This window comes from Pleurodeles waltl, chromosome 7 (genome assembly GCF_031143425.1).
Source record: "Pleurodeles waltl isolate 20211129_DDA chromosome 7, aPleWal1.hap1.20221129, whole genome shotgun sequence".
NCBI classification, from domain to species: Eukaryota; Metazoa; Chordata; class Amphibia; order Caudata; family Salamandridae; genus Pleurodeles; species Pleurodeles waltl.
In genome coordinates, this window is record NC_090446.1 from 1,029,427,881 (window position 1) to 1,029,451,539 (window position 23,659).

Here is a 23,659-nt window from a genome sequence, read left to right on the forward strand (position 1 = left end):
GAAATCTGGCACCACCTCTGGATGGAGACGTCATTAGTTATCCACTAGGCATCGATGGCTGAGTTTGTTTGTTCAGGCTTTCGGAGAGCCCACCAGGTATTCAACACCCAGGGATATGCCTTGGTGTTTCATTGCCTTTCGACAAAGGGTCCACAACCCCACCCTGTCTGCTGAAATACCACATGACAGTGGTGTGGTTTGAGAACACTTGTACCAGCCTTCCACTACTAAAAGAAGAAAGGTCTTCAATGCTGACCGGATCATTGGAAGCTCCAACAGGTTGTTGATGCATCCGGATTCTGCCGGAGACCAGAGCCCTCTGATCTCCACTTATTCCAGATGGCCCAGTCCAGAAGTGATGCATCAGTCGTTATAGCCAGCTCTGGTTGGAGAAGTTCACCGTAATCTGAAGGTAGGAGATGAGTGCCTGGGGTAAGCCCACCTCCAACAGCCAATTGTCGAGGTAGGGAAAGACTTGAATACCTGACCTCCGCCGATGAGCTGCGATGACTGCCATCACTTTCGGAACACCCAAGGGAGCCTAGTAGAGCCAAAGGGGAGCACAGCAAACTGAAATTGCTCATAGCTTACTATGAATTGCAGGTATCACCTGTGGGCAGGCATGGCTCGGATATGAAGATATACGTCCTGTAAGTCGGGCAATACCATCCAGGGCAGACAGGACTTGGGTGAGAGTGATCAGTCTGAATTTCTTCTTTTTCAGGAAGATGTCTAGAATAGGTGCAGGTCTAGAATGAGACAGAGGTCTCCTTCCTTACTGGGCAACAGCAAGTAGTGGCAATAGCAACCACAACCTACTTCTGATGCTGGCAACTTCTCTGTAGCTCCCTTGGCAAGAGAGCTAAAAGGTCCTGCTGGAACAAGGAAAGGTTGCTTGCTGTAAGTAGGTGGAATGGGTGAGGGATCACAAAATGGAGGGAGTAGCCCCTTTGGACGAGCTGCAAAACCCAACGGTCGGATGTTATTGACTTCCTGTGGTGCAGGTGATGGCATATCCTTCCCTCCAATGGATGCCTACGATGGTTGGAGGGCAAGCTAAAGGGGGTTGAGGGCTGTAGCTGCTGGATGGGGTGGTGGACCGGCTCCATCTCTGGCTACCAGTCCCACATGGTCATTGGGAACGGCATCCTTGGCCACAAAAAGATTGATGTTTACTGGCTGGGTCAGGGTGGCGGGGTATGTAAAAACACAGTTGGAATACCCTCCCATGCCCATGAAAGAGGCAGAAGGTGGACTAGGTTTAGAGAGGGCCTGGCCGTAGCTCTGCTGTACTTAAAGTGCTCCAGTGCTCAATCAATCAGTCTGTTTCCATACTGGAGTCATCGGATGATGGCGGTGGCGCCATTTCGGATCCGTCAATGTATCCTTGTGTCCCGATTGCCACTGCTGGAGTACCCATCAGCAGAAGATCAGTAGGGACCCCTTCTGGGCCCCTGGGGCCCGGGAGCACTCTAGATGGGTCGGGTCACCCAAAAATGAGGTGCATGGTCTCATAAATTTCAATGAGTTGGGTGGAGTTTGCTCCAGCTCCCAGAAATTCAGGAAGACGCAGCGACAACCCAGGTGCAGGCTCCACTACAGAGCTAGGGCTTGAGTGCCGACAGCGCGGTGGCTCGCCCAAAGACTTGTGTGGTGAAGTCAAAGACCTATTCAATTTATTTTTCTTTTTGTAGGATATACCCGACTTCCCTGACAACTTGGAGTGGGTTGTCGATTGACGGGTTTGACTTCGCAAGTGATTTCGGGACCTTCCTTGCAACCAAGACCTGCAGCATTGTGGAGTTGAGTGGCACTGGGCTGCAAGGAGCTTGAGGACCTCTCCCTCAGTGCCTTAGGAGGAATGGTGCAGTGGTCCTCACATGTCTTGTCATTGGGGTCTTGCTCAAGACACCAGAGAATCTTCCTTTCTGGTGAACATCCTTCACACCAGGAGACAAAGGGGGTCATTACGACCCGCCAGGTGGTAACCGCCGTGTGGCCGCACTCACGCGGCCCCCATTATGACATTCCCGCTGGGCCGGCGGGCGCAAACCAAGTTTGCGCCCGCAGGCCCAGCGGGAATGAGGCCGCAACATAGGAGCCGGCTCCTAATGGAGCCGGCGGTATTGCGGCCGTGCGACGGGTGCAGTTGCACCCGTCGCGCTTTTCACTGTCTGCTATGCAGACAGTGAAAAGCTGGCCGGGGCCCCCAGGGGCCCCAGGACACCCCTTACCGCCAGCCTCTTCCTGGCGGTGCCAACCGCCAGAAACAGGCTGGCGGTAGGGGGGTCGTAATCCCCAGGGCAGCGCTGCAAGCAGCGCTGCCCTGGCAGATTACATCCGCCGGGGCCATTGTGGCGGTAAACCGCTGGCCCCGGCGGTGCGACCGCGGCGCTACCGCCGCGGTCAAAATACGCCGGGAGGCACCGCCAGCCTGTTGCCGGTGCTCCTGTCGTTTTGGCCCTGCGGTTATAATACCGCCAGGGTCATAATGACCACCAAAGTCTCAAAAGTCTTCAACAAAAAGGTTGAAGAATGGTCAGTCAAAAACTGTGGGCAGCTCTTCTCCAGACCTCACTCACTAGTGCAGAAAGAAAGGAACTGATGTCAGCCTAGCGGGGTGGCACCTATGTAGGCACTGCACACATCACTTACAGCCTGGACGACGCCTTTCAGACCCGAATGACACCACCTACTAGCGTGCAGGGGTACTTCCCACCAAAAATTTCCGAATCCAATCTGATGTCTGAGAAATATTCTAAGGTAAGGAATCTGTGGCTAGAAGTCTCTATCAGATAGATGTCTTTGACGAAGAATCTGTAAACATTGTTGAAGCAGAGGAATTACAGAATTTCTTTGACAAGATGCAGGACATGGTCAGTCACAACTGCCTTTTCTCTGAGATTATCCACACTAACTTCCTTTCCAGAAATTTGAAATCCTTAAAACTGTAACTTGTAGCAGCTCAATAACACAATTGTCATTGTTTTTGCATACAAGTTGTTCTGGCGTGATTGGATAGGCTCTTGCTTTCCATGTATAAAATGTTATTCAGGTTGTCACAGTAAACGAGTATGTCATTGAATTAAACTGCCAAAAAGTATTTAATAAGTCTCTGGCGATGTCACTGACAAAGTGCAGAAAGGCAGAGAAGCATAAACAAATGGCATGTTTCAGTATTTGTAATGCCATAATGAGTACTGAATGCTATTCCAATCATCCCTTTACGAATTGTCACCGGAATATAAACTCCTTAAAGGTCTAATTTGGAGAACATTTTGGCTTGTTTAACATGATTTAATGCAAAAATATGAAGGGGAGGCAAAAATTCTCGATGGTTATAGCATTCAATTTTCGACTGTCTATGCAAAGTGGGTATTTATCATTTTTAGGAATGAATAAAAAAGTGCTCCTGCCGCTGATGCTGGGTCCCTTTAGTAATGAGGTAAGTTTTATAATACATATAAGTGGCACGTAGAATTTAGAATTTGAATTATAAGATGTCACGTAGGATGTAGATTTAGAACGATGAGTGTGTTCCTGGTATTTAAATGATACACAAAATGTTGAGGAGGGGAGAAGAGAAAGTGCACATGAAGGTCAGTACCTATTCGCTTGTATCCAAGGATATTGCTCCAATAAAGAGGATTACAAAGCTTTCTTGATTTATGGCGTTACTACACAATTTGATGACGAGCGACTGAGCAACTTCGGGGATCCACAGAATTAGTTGTTTCCTGCATAAATGGAATCTTCGTTGTGACTATGGGCAAATATTGGACTAACTTTGCGGCTGAACGTTGTTTCTCCAGTTTTCAGCCAGAGGACTCTCTTAATATTCGCACCATAATTTAGGTGAGGCTAACTTTGTAACTTTATGGGAGTGTGTTTTGCCACTGTAGTCCCAACGGTCAGACCGCCGCACCACATTTCAAGGAGCGGAACATTGCTCTTACGATGCATAGAATATACTGGGGGGCATATTTATACTCCGTTTGCGCCGAATTTGCGTCGTTTTTTTCGACGCAAATTCGACGCAAAACTAACTCCATATTTATACTTTGGCGTTAGACGCGTCTAGCGCCAAAGTTCATGGAGTTAGCGTCATTTTTTTGCGTGAACACCTTCCTTGCGTTAATGATATGCAAGGTAGGCGTTCCCGTCTTAAAAAATGACTCCGATGCTATTGCGTCGGATTTATACTCCCGGGCAAAAATGACGCCCGGGAGTGGGCGGGTCTAAAAAACCAGCATTAGCGCCGGATTTTAGCACCTGGGTCAGGGCAGGCGTTAAGGGACCTGTGGGCTCAGAATGAGCCCAGAGGTGCCCTCCCCTGCCCCCAGGGACACCCCCTGCCACCCTTGCCCACCCCAGGAGGACACCCAAGGCTGGAGGGACCCACCCCAGGGACATTAAGGTAAGTCCAGGTAAGTATTTTTTTTTATTTTGTTTTGTGGCATAGGGGGGCCTGATTTGTGCCCCCCTACATGCCACTATGCCCAATGACCATGCCCAGGGGACAGAAGTCCCCTGGGCATGGCCATTGGGCAAGGGGGCATGACTCCTGTCTTTGCTAAGACAGGAGTCATTTCAATGGGGGATGGGCGTCGTAAAAAAATGGCGCAAATCGGGTTGAGGCGATTTTTTTGCCTCAGCCTGACTTGCACCATTTCTGGACGCCCATACGCCATTTTCCCCCTACGCCGGCGCTGCCTGGTGTACGTCGTTTTTTTTAACGCACACCAGACAGCGCCGGCGGCTAACGTCATTCAATAAATACGGCGCCCGCATGGCGCTTCAGAATGACGTTAGCCGGTGCTAATTTTTTTGACGCAAAACTGCGTTGGCGCCTTGTAATACTCTGCAACTAAAAACATTTTTATAAAACTACATTTGGTGTAAAATATAATTTTAACCTGTCTATAAGTGAAACTACCCATACCACTCCTACAGTTGTCAGTTCGGCACTACATCTTAGTTCTCCCAAGGAATTCTTATCTACACCTAGTGAACCTGCAATATAATTGTGTGAATGGAAGGAATACTTTCTCAATTACATTGCCAATTTAGAAGACTGTAGTGGAATTTTACGCCTGAAAGGAAGAAAATAAGTTTGATGTATTGTTTAGGTCCAGAAGGCTTACAAACATATAATCAACTCTAAAAACAAGAAAGCAGTGTTGGTAGTGGGGACTTGGACATATGTAAAGTGGCCATATTAAAACGAGATGAACACTTTTCCCCTACACTTTGCATGGCGATCATGAGACATGCTTTTTTTCAGAGGAGACAAGAGAAACATGAGTCTGCGGAGGATTAAACAAATTAATAAGAAACCAAATAGTCATGTAGGCAAAAAATAAATGTACACAAAAATGGTAATGGGTTGAAGGAGATTCTAGTCACTCTGCTAAATCTGATAACTGCCCAGCCACATTAGCCAAATGTTTAGAATGTGGTTTAGTGGGTCACTTTGCAAGGATATGCAATCAAAAATAAAATGTATTTTAACAAGGTGGCATGAATGAAGGAGCGTGATGAAGAGGAATCTTCATCAGATGAGAGTGTTGATGATGTGAGTTCCAAACGTGGCTACAAAAAGAAAATGGTTCTGAAAATTTCTGGCGAGAGTGAAAACAAACTACTTTGTTGAGTTTTGTTTTGGTGGTGTATCATTGCAAGCAGCAGCTGACTAGGGTTCACCATACAGAATTATTGCAGAAAGTGTTTGGCAGAAGCATTTTGCTTCATGAACTGGAAATCATTTAGAACCATCAAACGTTAACCCTAAAAATTATATAGGTGAATCGATTGATATGATTGGCTTTAGGCAACTGGTTTTCAGATTCAAGAACAGACATGAGTTATGCGAATTATACATTGAGAAAGAGGGGCCATCAGTGTATAGGGATGGAAGGATCAAAGGAAACTAAAGATCATTTTAGATCCTAATGGTCCTGAACAAGTTCTGGATTCTTGTGAAAGTGAAAACAGAACAAAGTGGATTTTAGACAAATTCCCGTCTGTATTTAGTGGGTAAATTAGCAAGATAAGGGTTTTACCTATCAAGTTAGAGTAAAAAATAATGCAAAACCAAAAATTCACAAAACACGTAGAATTGAATAAACTGTTAGAAGCTTGCATTATTGAACCCGTGGAGGCATATGAATGGGTTTCTCCACTGGTAGTAGCCATACCTGTTAATGGCAAGATAAGACTATGTGTTAATTTGAGAGGAGTTACTAATAACATATTTGTGGATCAATTTCCCTTACCACGTATTCATGAGATGCTGTCATTGATCAGAAATGCTAACTGGTTCTCCAGATTAGATCTCTCTGCTGCATACCAATAAGTGGTTTTAAATACCGAGGGAAGTCATCTTACCACTTTTAGCACACCTTTTGGCTGCTACCAATTTCATAGCATGCCATTTGGCTTAGAGTCAGCAGCAGCAGTCTTTCAGAGACTTATGGTCCAACTCTTTCAGGGGATCGGTAATGTGACATTTTTCCAGGATGACATCTTAATCATGGGTAAAACCAGAAAGAAACATGACGAATTATTAGGAAAAGATTTAAACATTCTCAGAAAAAAAGGTTTAACTGCGGAGATTAACACATGCAAATTTGCCAAAAGAAAAGTTGCTTACCTGGGACATGAGATTAGAGACAAAGGAATTAAACAAAGAAAAATTAGTAGAGGCTATCAACAAAGCTCCATCACCTAAAAACAAAGATGAACTTTGTTCATTTTTAGGTTTGGCGGAGTTTTATTATAAATTTGTTTAAAACTTTTAAAAAAAACATGCAATGCGTACTTTGCTGAAAAAGAAACGCAAATATGAATGGTCAGAAGAGTGTCAAATGTCATTTTTTTAAATTAAGCAGGAAATTGGTAAAGCATCCACTTTACAAGTTTTTGACCCCACAGCAGAAACATACGTCACCACAGATCCTAGTGGAAAGAGTTTGGGAAGGGTACTCAGACAAAAAAACACGAGAATGAAGTATGAATAGCTCTGGCATCCCGATCTCTCTCCCCTACAAAGGAGAAGTACTCTGTAATTGAAAGAGAAACATTGGCATGTTTTGGCATTAGAGTACTTCCATTTGTTTTTATGGGGAAGAAAATATATAATTTGTTCAGATCATAAACCTTTGACAAAACGCTTGACCACTGAAGAAATATCAAGAGCCTCAGCAAGAATAGCGAGATTATCTATGTGCTTAAAAGATTTCATATATGAAGTCTAATATGGTCCTGGAAAGAAGAATGTGACAGTTGATGTTCTGAGCCAATTAGCATTAACTCTTAGAGAGGTGGATGATAGTCCCTGGACTGACACGAGTAGCTGGAAAATCAATGATTAATGAAAGCAAAAACGTACAAAAAGAAGAGTGGTTAAAGGCAGATGAGGAAGATGAGATTTTGAAAACTGTGAGAGAGAAAGTTGTGAGTCGCTGGGGTAATTGTGTGGAAGGAAAACTCTTAGGGAAAATGAAGGCATACTGGGAGGTAATAGATGGATTGGGTATTGAAAACATGTTTGTAGTGAGAGGTAATAAGGTGATGGCACCTAGCAACTTAAGAAAAATAATAATATCACTTTGTCACGAAGGGCCTGATAGCATTGCAAGCACAAAACATAATATTGAAGCATTGTATTGGTGGCATAAAATTGATGTTGAAAAGGAAGGAGCAGTAAGATCTTGCATGGACCTTGAAGGAGCAGACAAATCACAAAAAACATTGACTCCTCCTGCAAATTCTCTATGACGTCCAGATGTACTATGAGGAGAGGCAGCTCTGGACATTATGGGGCCTATTGTATGAAGCGGTGGGTCATATAAATACATTCTGGTATTGATGATTTTGTTCTGAAAATGGTTAGAAATAGATGTAATTGCGAAAGTAGCTGCTAAAACCTTAATCAGATTTTTAGATGACATATTTTTGAGGTAGGGTTTCTGAAATCCTTACTTACAGACTATTGAGTTCAGTTTAAATCTGAAGAAATGGGAAATTCTATACAATTTGCTTGTATAACACAAACGTTTACTGCACTGTATCATCCTAGGAGAAATAGCATTGTTGAGAGAGTTAACAGATTAATAAAAAGCATCTTGCAATTGGCTAACCAAGGTAAGAAGAATTTAATAGTGGAATTTTAAAAAATGGTCTCGACATACACTGTAACTATTCATGATTCTGTAGGAGGAGAGACCGTTTGGACCTATCAGAGGATCTGTAGCTCTTGCTAAAGTCAATCCTGGTTGGATGAAAAGAGGAAAGAAGGTACTATGAGACGAGAAAGAAAGAAAGAAATGTATTTTAGCAACACAGGAGAAAAACAAGTCCTATTTTGATAATAAGCATGGGGTATGAGAAGTGAAATTGGAGGTTGGGCAATAGGTGTGTGTGTGAAATCCATTAAAAAGGTTTGCTAAGGGAAAAAGCAAGTTCAGTAATAACAATAAAATTATATAGGTAATGAAGAACACTGTAGGAGCTGGATGATGGTAGCATTTGCCATATGAGTTGTTTAGGTATTGTAAGACATGATAAGTTTAGTATAGAGAAATGGAAAAAAACTAATATTGGTGGATGAGTGGTAATCCTTATGAGGGGCAAGAAGAAATTGAATTTGAAGAATTCCAGAATGATGACAGGAATGTAATGAATGAAGTCACAAATAATGGTATAATCTAAATTGAAAATGTCACTGACAGTACTAACCACGAATGTCGTAGTGTTAAAAAGAAAATGAGTACGTTTGGGAGAAGAATCAAGAAACCTAAAATTCTGGAGGATTATATAATGATGTATAGCGATACTTTGAACACTTAGGCCCTCATTATAACATTGGCGGTAAAAACCGCCTACCGCCGGATTGCCGGCTGCCAAAAGACCGTCGCCGCGGCTACCAGCTGTCCGCCAAATTATGACCACAGCCGAATTTCCGCCAGAAGGATGGCGGAAACCCGGCTGTGGACATGCCGGCGGATGGCGGTAAGGTGGCGCTGCTGCCAGCAGCAGCCCTACACCAGTAGTCCCCCGCCGGGCGTATTATGAGAAGTAATACAGCCTGGCGGTGTTCTGCTGGTGGATTCTCCGACAGGGGAAGGGGATCGGGGGTGTTGTGTGTGTGGGTGTGTGTGTGTGTGTGTGTGGGTGTGTTTGTATGTCTGTGCGTGCGTGTATATGACAGACAGTGCGCATTCCAAAGGTGCTGGGGGCATCCTCTCTGCGACTTAAGGAGCCGAGGCAAATGCCACCACATTGTTTCCACCAGGCTGACTGGCGGAAACCACCTAATATGGAGGTTTCTGCCGGTCAGCCCAGTGGAAACATTGTAATAGGGCTGGGGAGACCTCCAGTTTTGTAGCGGTCTCCTCCCCAGGGGTCTGGAAGACCGACGATCAGCCCGCCAAACTCGTAATAAGACCCTAAGATCCATCTTAGATAATTTTATAGATATATTTACGACCTCTAACAAAAACGTCTATTGTGCTTGTATCCTACTAATTGGAGTTTAAACAAATTAGTACAGTGGTATATTGTTTATTCCAATTATAGCATATGACAATATATATGTAAACATATGTGTGTTTTTATCACCCCCCAACCCCATCTATCACCCCACTCATCACCCCTCCATTCCCTCCGTCAAGTACTGTGGCCATGGGCGAGTGACGAAGCAGCAGGTGTGGATACACTGGAAGCTGTAGCCACAACCCCACACACAGGAATCCAATGGTAATGGGTTGCTTTCTACTGGACCGAAGCAGCAGTGGAGTTTCGCAGCCCCCTGGGTGTCTGAGCAGCCGTATTTAGAATCGCTCTGCTCAGTTCCATGGTCTGAGGAAGGGGCTAGGAAAGGTGCCCTAAACATAGCCTGCCCCTAGACTGCTGGCCGCAGCAGTTGGGGATCCCAACCATGCAGTCGCATTATAAAGAAGAAAGTATTGGTGACTCCGCACTATTGGCACATGGAATGAGCACACTCTCATGGACAGCTCTAAAAACAACAGACATGAGAGACGGACAGCACTTGTTGCAAGAGAACTCAGTAGGTACATCATCGAGATCTCAGCCCTCGGAGAGATCAGGTACTCAGAAGTCAAAGCTGGTTACAGCTTTTTCTGGAGTTGCCGCAGCAACGATGAAGTTGTGAAGCAGGAGTGGGTAATGCCATCATATCTAAACTGATCAGCAAATTAGCCAGACTCTCAAAAGGATTCAATATTGACTTATGTCTCTGGGGCTCCCCCTCAAAGGAAAGCACCACGCCACCTTCATCAGTGCATATTCCCCCACCATGACAAACCCAGAGGAGATGAAAGACAAGTTTTATGAAGACTTGGAGTCCCTCATGGCATCTGTACACAAGGAAGGCAAGCTTGTCATCTTAGGCAACTTCAATGCCAGAGTTGGTGCAGACTATCAGACATGGTAGGGAGTCATTGGGAGGAATGGAGTCGGCAAAAGCAACAGCAGTGGTAATCTACTTTTGAAGACCTGTGCAGCTCATGACCTGTTGATCTCAAACACAGTCTTCCGCCTACCCAACTATAACTAGACGTCCTGGATGCACCCATGCAGCAAGCACTGGCATCTCATTGATTACATCATAGTAAGGAGAAGGGACAGGCAGGATGTTAGAATGACTAAGGCCATGTGTGGTGCAGACTGCTGGACAGACCACAGACTCATCCTCTCAAAACTCAACATGCATATCCAGCCGAAGCGGCGTCCACAGAGAAAAAAGACCAATAGTTGACTAAATGTCAGCAAGTTAGAATGGCACTCTGTGCGCCAGAACCTCAGTGAGGACCTCGACAGTAAGCTTGACCAACTCAGCTTTGGCACAAACTGTGCAGAAGAGGACTGAGCAGCTTTTAGAGATGTGGTCTACAACATCGCTATCTCTCACTTGAACTAGAACACATGCAAACACCAGGACTGGTTCGATGACAATGATGAAGACATTCAGAAGCTGCTGTGTGAGAAGCGTGAAGCCTTCAGATCCCTCCAGCAAGACACTACATCTGCTTCCAAGAAGGCAGCCTAAAACTCCATCAAAAGCAAGGTGCAAGCAAAGCTCAGAAAGATGCAAGACTCCTGGCTCAGCAGAAAGGCAGGTGAGATCCAGATGTACGCTGACAGCAACAATTCCAAGTGTTTCTACGACACCCTGAAGACCATCTATGGGGTACAGCCCTCAGGAACATCACCACTACTTAATGCCGACGGGTCCAGCCTGCTCACTGACAATAACGCCATCCTAAAAAGATAGGCTGAGCTATTCAACAATGTCCTGAACAGGCCTTCCTATTTCAATGCCAAAGCCACTGACCGCATTCTGCAAGTGGCCATCAATACCTCCCCAGCAAAACCTCCAAAGGAATCAGAGGTTAAGGAAGCAATTAAGTTTCTCTCCAATCGTACAGCACCTGGCTCAGACTCTATCCCAGCCAAAATTTACAAGGCAGGGGGACCAGTCTTGTTACAGAAGCTCACCAACCTCTTTCAGACCATGTGCAATAGGACGTTATCCCTCAAGAGCTCAGGGATGCCTCCATCATCCATCTCTACAAGAGTAAGGGAAACAGGCAGTCTTGTGACAACCATAGAGGAATATCTCTCCTAGTCATTGCCAACAAAATCCTTGCCAAAGTCCTCCTCAACACATGGAAGATGGATACCTGCCAGAGTCAGTGTGGCTTCAGAGAGGGCAAAGGGACAATGGACATGATATTTGCAGCATCTCAACTACAGGAGAAGTGCTAGTAACAAAAGAAGGACCTTTATACAACGTTCGTGGACCTGACCAAAGCCTTTGACACCGTCAATCGTGAGGGGCTATGGTGGATCCTGGAGAAGTTTGGCTGTCCAGGCAAATTCCTCAGTATGGTGTGCCAGTTCCAGGATGGCATGCTTGCTCAACTATTGGATGATGGAGACTCCTCCAATGCCTTCCCAGTCACCAGCGGCATCAAGCAAGGCTCTGTACTGGCACCCACGCTGTTGAGCATGATTTTTTCCACCATGCTGTCAGATGTCTTATGCGATGACGAAGAAACCAGCATCAAGATCAGATATAGGACTGATGGCAGGCTCTTCAACCTGCGGAAACTACAGGCCAAACCCAAGGTTGAAGAGGACTCTGTGCCCGATTTCCTGTTCATAGATGACTGCGCACTCAACACTGCATGAAGAAATTTCAGCCTCACAATCAGTACCAAGAAGACTGAGGTCTTGCATCAGCCCGCACTGCAGAAGATGTATACGCAACCAACTATCACTGCTGAAGGAGAAATCCTGAAGGCTGTTGAAAAGTTTACATACCTCAGCAGCACAGTCTCCAGATCAGTGAACATTGACTGTGAGGTAGACACACATATCACCAAGGCAAGCTCTGCATTTGGATGGTTACGGGAGTCAGTGTGGAAGAGGAGAGGAGTCAAACTGCCCACCAAGCTGAAGATGTATAAGGCAGTCGTACTTCCCACACTACTCTATGTCTGTGAGACATAGACTGTGTATGAGCGCCATGCTAAAAAATCTGAATCGCTTCCACATGAACTGCTTAAGAAGGCTGCTGAAAATTACCTGGCAGGACAAAGTTCCAGACACAGATGCCCTCTCTCAAGCTGGTCTGCCAAGTATCTACACCCTGCTGAGGAGAGCTCAAGTCAGGTGGGCAGGCCACCTTGTATGTATGCCAGATGTACTTCTCCCCAAGAGACTGTTCTATGGTGAACTGGTGGAAGGCAAACGCATACAAGGTGGGGTGATCTTTCTGTCCTTCAACAAACTTTAACTATGTACAGTCAAGAATTAATCTTTTTTGCTTCAGACACAAATTGAAACTTCTAAAATGGTGTCATGCAAAGCCTGTAAGTGATACAAACTACATAACTGCATCTAATTTGACTAATTTACAAATATGGGGGGTCATTCCAACTTCGGCGGGCGGCGGAGGCCGCCCGCCAAAGTTCCCCCGCCAGAAGACCGCACCGCGGTCAAAAGACCGCGGCGGTCATTCTGGCTTTCCCGCTGGGCCGGCGGGCGACCGCCAAAAGGCCGCCCGCCGGCCCAGCGGGAAAGCACCAGCAACGAGGATGCCGGCTCCGAATGGAGCCGGCGGAGTTGCTGGTGTGCGACGGGTGCAGTTGCACCCATCGCGATTTTCAGTGTCTGCCAAGCAGACACTGAAAATCAATGTGGGGCTCTGTTAGGGGGCCCCTGCAGTGCCCATGCCAGTGGCATGGGCACTGCAGGGGCCCCACGACACCCGTTCCCGCCAGCCTGGTTCTGGCGGTGAAAACCGCCAGAACCAGGCTGGCGGGAAAGGGGTCGGAATCCCCATGGCGGCGCTGCTTGCAGCGCCGCCGTGGAGGATTCACAGGGGCAGCGGGAAACCGGCGGGAAAACGCTGGCTTCCCTTTTCTGACCGCAGCTTTACCGCCGCGGTCAGAATAGCCCCAGAAGCACCGCCAGCCTGTTGCCGGTGCTTCCTCCGTCCCCTACCCTGGCGGTCTCGGACCGCCAGGGTAGGAATGACCCCCATGATGTGGAACTGTTATATACCCTGTCTACACTGGATGGGCTCAGTGTGGTCATGCGGACCCTTCGCTTAACCTTTTGAATAACAATATTGACATAGGCCTCAGTGTTTCTAGTAACTTCAAGCCAAAGTCCATATTTGTACCTCAGATACAGTGTGATGCAGTAGAGGTCTTTAAGAGAGAGATCTCTAAAGAATTAAAGGTGATGAGATTAAAGCAGACTAGGAAGACCAGAAACAATCTGAGTACAATCCAAACACAGCACTAGAGCATTTGAAATCTGAACCCATGATTGTTATTCCACATTCTTATAAAGGAGGGAATATGTTTGTCTTGGCAAAAGAAAAATGTCTGGCAGAAGGTTTGAGGCAACTAATTGAACCTTGGTGTTATAGTGTTTCTATCAGTACTGAGGTCAGAGCAGCCAATCTGAAATATTGGCAGATGCTTGGTGAATGGAGGGAGAAAAGACTACTAGAATGGGAGCAGCCCTCACCATGTACTGCTAATTACCCCAGATATGACAACACTCATGACAAATTTTATAACGTCAATACAAATATAAATGAAACATTGGCAGCCAAATTATTGAAGAAACAATTGTGCATGGTGGGGGAACGAGTTATAGTTAGTTGAAATAACTCTAACTGCCGAATTTCTCTGGTTTTGTGAAAGTACATTCAGAACCTAATTATAACGTCCCTTAAACCTTTGTTTTTTTCCGTGAATTTCTATGTTATTTTTAAATTATTGTCCCTAACTATAACGTCCCTGTAACTTTTTGTTTTTTCTTTGAAAATACATATACATATAACTCTAAGAAAACAACACAGGGCACTCACTGGTTATCAATAAGATCTTTTATTCTGAGCATAATTAAGTGAATACTTAATTCCATTTCATTAAAAATCATACAAAGTGTTCTCATTGGCGGATTCCAACAAAAATAGTAAAACAGGGCACTCGCCATCCTGGTCCAGATACCTTTTCTTTGGCTGCCATGATTGCATGCTTATTCACTCTTTCATCCAAATGGCAGTGCCTGCGTTTTTGTATTAATCAATAAAGTATCAATCCATTCAAAGATTATCTTCCCTCAAATGGGTAATAAAAACGCTCAGGTACTCTCCATAATTACGGCAACAAATGGTCCCATTTGTAATGTTCTCTTAATATAATTCCGTCTTGAATAAGCTGTAACTTCCCATGCTACACACACACACACACACATATATATGGATAGATAGATAGATAGATAGATAGATAGATAGATAGATAGATAGATAGATAGATAGATAGATAGATAGATAGATATTACAGAGTGGCTATAGTTAAAGTTATGATTCCGAGAGATAGGAATTCCTCTGATTGTCACTTGCTAATAACTTTGTCACAATTTGATGAATCGCAACAAAACTTTGCAAACCTATTCTTCTTTCTACATTGGCTGAGGATGGAAAGTTTCATAGTGATTAGTTAAAGGGGTGCAAAGAAATAAGGGGGTCCCAAAACACACTTCCCACCACCCGCCCAGTGAATTTTCCATAGACTTTTGAAAGACATGTAGTGGCAAAATGGCTGAATGGATTTACATGAAAGGAGCTTTTTGTTCTTTGATCTGCATTTATTCAGGTGTTTTTAGAGAATAGGGGCCAGATGTAGCAAAGTTTTGCGAGTCGCAAATGGCCCGAATCGCTATTTGCAACTGCGCAAAATCGGAAATGGGAGGCAAAAATCCAATTTCCGACTCGCAAAAAGCGATGCGAGCCGTTAGCGACTCGCAAAAATTGCAACCCCATTTTGCGACCCGCAAATAGGAAGTCGCAACTTGCGAGTCGCAAACCATATGCAATTGCAACCCGCAAATTGCGACTAGTCGCAAAAAGCCCAGTTTGCATGTCCCATTTACCACTAACTCAGAGCAGGTGGTAACCATTACCAAAGTATAAAAGGAGACCCAGAAGGCATCTGGGTTACTCAAGATGGCGGAGATATACCTGATAGCAGTGAGGAGGAGAGTCCACGCAGCCCAGCAGAGGAGGAGGAGGAGCCAGAGACAGGAGAAGATTTACAGCACAAGGCAGACTCTTTTTCAGCAAACTGAGGAAAAGATCTATGACAAATACCGCCTTAGCAGCGCAGCCATACTAGAATTAATTGAATTACTAAAACCACAGCTAGAACGCCAGACTCTGCGCGGCTGCGCCATCCCTACACATGTGCAAGTGCTATGCTCACTGCACCTCTTGGCCTCAGGGAGCTATCAGGGGGTCATTGCTGTGGCAGGTGGGGTATCTCAAAGTGCACTGTCAAGGTTCCTCAGGGCATTCCTAGATGCCATACTCACACACATGTCTCACTTCATATACCTACCCAGGAATGAGGCAGAAATTAACAGCACCAAGCTGGAATTTTACCTGATTGCCAACTTTCACCATGTCATAGGGTGTGTAGATGGGACACATATTCAAATATGCCCCCCTGCAAACCTGGAATATCTGTTCCACAACAGAAAGTGTATCCACTCACTCAATATTCAGGTTGTTTGTGACGCCCATTATGTCATCACCGACATTCTCGCACAATTTCCAGGCAGTACCCATGACTCCTACATTTTTAGGCACAGTGGGATACACCAACGGCTGGAACGTGGGGAGTTTGGAGACGGATACCTCCTAGGTAGAGCTGCATACACCTCGTAGACATACACACAGGTCAATGTGCACAACAACCAGGACTTTCTAACAGTGTAATGTTTGTGCCCAACAGGTGACAGTGCATATGCACTACGGCCATGGATGATGACTCCGTTCTTAACACCCAGCAATGATTCCGAGAGGCGATACAACAGTGCACATAAGAGGACCAGGAACATAATAGAACGCACCTTCGGATTGCTGAAAGCCCTCCAGTATACCCCCATTACAGCATTCAAAATTGTTGTCGCATGCGCCATCCTGCACAATATTGCCACCCGACGTGGTCCGCCTCTCACCCCTGCAGACCCAGATTCAGAGGATGAAGAGCAGGAGCAACCACATCGCCATCATGGGGATCGGAGTATAGCAAATCAAGGCAGACTGAGACGGGAACACATCGCAACCCAATACTTTGGAAGGTACGTGTCAACTTCAACCATACTCACCTATTGACCAAAAACTCCATTTGTTAAGTGGAACAAAAAAACTATTTAATATGTGCAGAAATTGAACTATTTACAATGACTAACTGTTCATGTACATCAAAATGCAAACATTGCATGGGGCACATTGCTGTCATGTGCCCCAACATCAGGGACAGGGTTCAGTCTATGTCCTACGGCGGCCTCTGCCAGCCTGGCTGGTCCCAGGTTGTTCTGCAGTGCTCTGCCTGGTACTCCCACTCCGGAGCACCCTAGAGTCACTGGCAGAGACACTGCTCACTGTGGAGTCCTCTTCGCTGTCCTGGGGGGTGTCCCCTGTGCCCCTGGACAGATGCCGTGCCTCCATTAAATCGATCACATGTGTGATCCGGCCCAGGCCTCTAGCCACATCCACTGCAAAGTGGCCCATTTCAACTTGGAGGCCAACTGTCCTTCTCGACAGGCCAGTGGTGTTGACTGCCAGTCTGCCAATTGATGTGGCCATCCTGTCCAGCCTCTGGAGCAGCTGACGGTCCCTGCGCCGCCCACCCTCGCTCTGTGACAGTAGTCCTGCCACCAGTTCCCGCATGAACAGGGCTAGGTCCCCAGTGTTTGTGCCAATGACGTCCAATTGGGAATGTAGCTGCTGCATGCTGGCCTCATTGCTCCTCACAAAGCGGTGCAGGACCCCACTAATTCTCCCTAACATATTGTTCTGCAGGCGCTGACCACGGAGCAGCTGTGCCTCGGTGATGGTGGTCGATGGACGGCCGGACTCAGCCTGCAGCCTGCAGCCCTGCTCTCCTGAACCTGCGTCGCCTGCGCAGCGGTGGATGCCCTGTGACCTCTACTGTGGCACTCCTGGCTGTTGCTGGCGCAGCCTCCTGAACCACTGTTGCAGCAGGTGATGACATCAAGGGGATGGTGTTGGTGGTGCAGGTGGGAGTGGTGGCAGCTCCTGTGCTTTCCTCATGGGGCTGGCTGCTGTGGCTTGTGGTGGTGTCTTGTGGGAGAACAGACTGTCAGTGTCTACTATCTGTTGCACACTTCCTACTAAACATTTGCCTATTTACTGCCTACTTGACTTCATTGCCCATAATGCATCATTCTGGTGTTTGCTACCCTGAAATGGAGCTATCTTGGTTGTGCATGCCCCTGTGTACATGGTGGGTGGGGGTATGGCATTGATGGGGGTACAGGCATATCACATGGTACTCACCGGTTGATGTAGTGGGCTCAGAGGTGTCCAGATCTCCAAATCCTGTGACTGCCTCCTGCTCCAGGGTCTCCTCCACCCTTTCCTCCAGGGGTGTGGGTGGTGGTACGGATGATGGTCCCCCTCCTGTGCCTCTCATCTCCCGGAGCCTTTCTGCCACCCTCTCCTTGGTCCGGGAGCGGAGGTCATACCACATTGAGGGCTGCCTTTCCAAAGAGATCATCATAGTGCTGACAGCATTCTTCTGTCAGCACCTCCAGCTCCTTCTCAGAAAATTTCAGTTTTCTTTTTCTTGGTGTTTCTGCCATTGTAGCTGCTGTTCCTCCTGTTGGCTGTTCAGCAGTTTAAAATGGGTGTGGTCCTCCCTCCTCCCAGGTGTATTAGTAAACTTCCTGGCTGTGATGTCATCATCATGTGCCAGGAAGTGTTTCCAGAGTGTTCTGGAGTGGTTTCTGGAGTGTTCTGCAGCACCTGCAATCAATTTACATGGTACTCGCAATTTGCGACACCCACTCGCAAATTGCGAGTCTGTTTTTTGCGCGCTCGCAAACAGCGACCTCTCAGACAGCGGACTCGCTATCTGCGTTGCGACTCCGGGTGCGGGTCTCAAATTGTACACGGACATTGTACCTGCATTCCTATTAGCGACATGCAATTTGCGAGTCGCACATGCTCGCAAATTGCGAGTCGCTAATATTTTTGTACCTACATCTGGCCCTAAGAAACAAAAACTTAGTGATATATTTGCTGCAGACAGAAAACCGTGGTACATGATGATGAAACAGATTATTGTTGGTTAATGAAAGCTCTTGAAAAATAAAAAAGCAGTCATATTCTTTAGAATACACTTTGGGGCCGATTACAAGTCTGGCGGTCACAAGACAGCCAGACTCATGATGGCGGTCAGACTGCTGTGGCTCTGGTCGTCCGACCACCACAATACGAGATTGGGCAGACTTGCCAAACTACTACTGTCCCCACCAGAATCCAAGATCCCGATAGACTGACGGCGGTCCTGGTTATAATCGTCCAGGGTGGTGTTGGACTCAGCACCACCCTGCTATTTACAACCTTGTTCTCCGCCAGCCTTTTTCATGTTGATTTTACCGTCATGAAAAGGCTGGCAGAGAACAAGTGCAGGGGGCATTTCAAGAGTCCTGGTGAACCCTGCGTGCAGCAGCATTGCCGCCGACTCAATTATGACCCGGGAACAATGCTGCTGCACCTTTCCCACTGGGTTGACCGAGTGGGAAAGTTGTAATGGAGTCAGTGGGGAGACAACCAGCACCATGGGTGTCTCCTTGTCTGGAGTTTGGTGGACGGATGTTTCCATTCTCCAAACTCCTAATGACCTCCTTTGTCTTTGTTCAGTGTTTTAGCCTGAATTACAGATTTTTACTCTTTTTGTAGTGTATGAGAAACAGAGGCAGTTTAGAAAAGTTTGTAAAGCCAGGGAAAAGTATTTGTATTCATTTATATATATTTTTGAAAAAGTTCACGGTGTACTGAAGTACTTTTGCGATATTATCTAGAAAGTTCTCAACCTTACAGTACTTTAAAAATTGCATAAATTACAAAATAAGATTAGACATAATATATTAAAACAGCGTTTATTTTTTTTAAACATATTTAGATCTGTTGGCCAAGCCAAACTTTTCAGCTGGAGATGAAAATATGGTTTCCAGAGGTTGAAAAATGTACACCATACAGTGGTGCGTTGTCATATTTATTATTGACATGAAAAATGGAAAACATTTTAGGATCACAAAGGAATGCTGACACTGCCTTGTTCACATGTCTTCTAGTCTTTTCAAACTTAGCAGCATTTACAGTAGCCCACTTCCAGTTTTTGTCACTGACAGATATTTGGGAACAGAAAATGTGTGTTCGGAAATTATTTGGATGGAACATTTTTCCTTCATCTTTCAATTTCCAATTAAACTCCAGTTAAGTGTCCTATTTCATTGTGACCACAGTGGATAACCATAACGTGGGGATGGTCACATTTACTAAAAGAGGAAAGTAAAGGGAGTAACTGGTTTAATTTCAAACCTCTTTCACCAAACCCTTTTAGTTCAACCCCTTTCAAATCTAAAACAGTTTCAAAACCTACTTTCTTAGCATGTTGTCTGCCACAAAAATTAATCTGTGCCCAACAAACCAAACCCTAATCATCTTGCACATACACTGACATACAGATATTTGGAACACAGAGACAAACAAATACATTAATAGTTAAACAACTTAATTTTGAAAAGATGACAATTATTGGCTTAAACACAATTTGAGCTACTAATGTAGCACAATACTACCAAAATCTAAAATGAGGTAAGAGAATAAACTAGTCTTCAGCAATGACTTTTGGCAAGTATTAGAAATACATTTGACACACACATTTGTGGTCATATGACAATGAAAATGAATAGAAAACTACATAAGAAATACAATTAAAAGATTGTCATCATCACATTGAAGAGTTTTGAAAAGCCTACCCAAAACTGAACACCTTACACATTTTGATCCCACAAACAAAGGCATTTTGAAAACAAATATGTTGGACATATACTACCCAAAGAGAAGTCAATTGTTATAAAAACCAGGCCTCTATAAAGTTGCCAATGATCAATACGTCATGGAAAATCTACTCTTAGTAGTCATTGTAAACTAAGGGCCTGATTCTAACCTTGGCGGACGGCGGAGGCCGTCTGCCAAGGTTCTGCCGCCAAATGACCGCACCGGCCATTCTAACATTTCCTCTGGGCCGGCGGGCGCTCTCCAAAAGAGCGCCCGCCGGCCCAGAGGAAATGCCCCTGCAACGAGGACGCCGGCTCAGAATTGAACCGGCGTAGTTGCAGGGGTACGACGGGTGCAGTTGCACCCGTCGCGTATTTCAGTGTCTGCATGGCAGACACTGAAATACTTTGCGGGGCCCTCTTACGGGGGCCCCGCGGCACACCCTACCGCCATCCTGTTCCTGGCGGGAGACCCGCCAGGAACAGGATGGCGGTAGGGGTGTCAGAATCCCCATGGCTGCGGAGCGCGCTCCGCAGCCATGGAGGATTCCCCCGAGCAGCGGAAAGTCGGCGGGAGACCGCCGACTTTCCGCTTCTGACCGCGGCTGAACCGCCGCGGTCAGAATGCTCGTGGGAGCACCGCCAGCCTGTTGGCGGTGCTCCCGTGGTCGGTGGCCCCGGCCGCCAGGGTCAGAATGACCCCCTAAGTTGTGACAAAGGAGAAAATAAAGAATTTTACTACTTAGCAGTTCTTCAACTATTTAAACCATGGTGGAAAGAAGAAGAACTTATAGGTGCCTTTCAGTGCTATGAAGATGGATTTAATGTTTATAAAAATTACATTGCATTGTCTGAATTTCAGACCTACTCATAAATGCTCAATCGATAAATAGAAGAAGAAAACAATATTAATGCAGAAATTCTACAAAATATTCCATCTCTCTCCTAATCATACTTTCTACTTCCAGGACTGCCGACCCATTTGGACAAGCAAATATGGATACTGAAGCTGAGGTTGCAATGGATGAGGTTCAAAATGCAATCAACCAAGTAAAAAAACATACATAATTTAGATAACTCAGTATCTCAATTAAATAGCAAACAACTAGAAATTAACAACTATCTAAAAGAATCCGTAGATCATGGATTTCAACATAAAAAAAAGGATATGTGAGTGTGCTACTTTTAAAGTTACATTACAATATGTAAGTGGACAAGCAGGCACAGGGAAAAACTTTGTTATTTACTTAATTACTGCTTAGGTGCATAATTTTACAACCTCTAATTTATCTTGTTTAGTTAATGCTCCTACTGGCTTAACAGCACATATCACCAAAGGCATTACCTTACATCGTCTACTCTTAATACCTGTGGCACATGATGACAAAGTGGAATACTTAAAATTAAATACTAAAAGCTATATTTAATGTTGAAGTGTACTGTAAAGAAATATATGTATGTTCGGTATAAGGGTGTACTTCTCAGTGTTTTTGATCAAATGAGGGAGATAAAAAGTCTTGAACTGCAATCCAGGTTTTAACTCTGTGTTCCTAACATACAACTTGTGCAAAATTAGACAGCATCTTCCGTGGCTTGTCTATGTATTTCCAAAAGGCAAAGCAATATGCTAGAATCTAGCATATCAATTTGTCTTTTTGATCATAATGCATGCTGTTTTAATTGAGGCATAACAGTGCTTCAACTGAGGTCACCAATCTTCTGTATTAGATTCTGTTCGCTCTACCTGTGCTGCAGCCACAAATCAACATTAAGTATACCCACAAAAGTTTTACTCTCTATTTCCATTCATCTTCACATTTACAGAGTTATAAAATGTTCACATATACACTTTACTTTTTTATGTTTTCATACTTTAATAACTTACATTTAATCATTTTTAGAAATTTGATAGAGCTGTGAGTGGCTCCTTTTGATTACTTCAGAGTGTTAAAATTAGAGATGCAATCCAAAGTGCATTAGAATTCACTTTGAACAACCTTACAAGAAGTGTAAAGCAAGCTCATAACTGACTTACCGCATGCCTTCAAGAGCCATTTTATCCAGGTTGGGGGTGTCTTTTGTTTTGTCCCAGTTTGCCCCAAGATCACCCCATCCAATGTCATCTGCTAAAATGATTACAAAGTTTGGCTTCTGTAATCGTCTTTTCTGGTCTTTAAGGCAAAGATTTGGAAGGTGACAAAAGATAACAATACAAAAAGCAACCAGCACTGCCGTCAATAAAGACAGGCCCTCCATCCTATAGGGCATCCAGCTCTCCTATATGGCAGCCTATGATGGATAATGCATCTGTTCCATTTCGAAATGAAGCTTTTGAAGAAAACATTATTTTTGTGCCCTTACAATGTTTTGACTTGGGAGAAGCTTCTTAAATTCAAAAGCCAAAATTTCCCTGCAATAGCACGATGTGAATGTCCATTTTTCCATCTCTTTAAGTCTAAATACATTCCCATCTTCATCACGTTAATTCCAGAAACAAGAAATTTGCACCATATATATAAATCAGTTGATCTCAATTATGATAATGCCACTGCTTTCCGGAATATAAACTACTTTCAGATAGTTCCACATGCTCGATGATCCATTAGTGCAAATGAGTTGATGAAACCTTCACTGTCAAAAAAGTAGAGGGAACAGTGATTAAAAATAAATCAGATCAGTTTTAAAAGAGATTTGCTAGTAAATCCAACAAATACATTACTGTTACTCTTTAGTTTCTAATGTGTGAATAACCAATAATCTATCAAACCATAAGTATTTTATTGCATCAGAAGAGGAACCAATAAGACAAACGACAACATAACAAAGTAGCAATATCGTCAAAGTAACCCACGGTGGCCTTTGATTCATGTACCCTTTTGAAGCAGTTTTTCTTAAAACAAAAAAGGGGGGAATTGAAATCCCTTGATGTAATTGATAGGTGCAGTGTCAAAAGCCCTGATACAATTCCAAAAGCTGTGCAACAAAACTAAGAGCCCTTACTCCATTCTGGGTCAATAAGTACCAATGAGTGGTCTTCCCTTAAAAACTTTTGCTACTTTAAACCTGACCATTAAAATTACAGGTGTCACCCATGTTGCCAAAGGACAGAGCCTAAGCCCACTTGAGGCTGGTATAGAGTTTATAACTCAGGGTCTTCTGAATGTATGTTGTTTAAGTAACACAATATTCCCTTCTCAATCACAGCACAACTTTGGCAATGCCTGAACTTGCCATA

The 23,659-nt window shown here is 44.8% G+C and overlaps 1 protein-coding gene across 7 annotated transcripts in view; it reads right to left on the bottom strand.

The window, feature by feature from the left end:
- ARSG (arylsulfatase G) overlaps positions 1–23,659 on the bottom strand; it is a 1,341,775-nt gene that overhangs the window by 438,629 nt on the left and 879,487 nt on the right. For all 7 annotated transcript variants that reach the window (XM_069199865.1, XM_069199861.1, XM_069199863.1 and 4 more), the window contains one exon: positions 22,460–23,055. In XM_069199865.1, coding sequence (XP_069055966.1) covers positions 22,460–22,692 — 233 coding nt within the window. In that variant the 5' untranslated portion in view covers positions 22,693–23,055. The remainder of the gene's footprint in view (positions 1–22,459; positions 23,056–23,659) is intronic.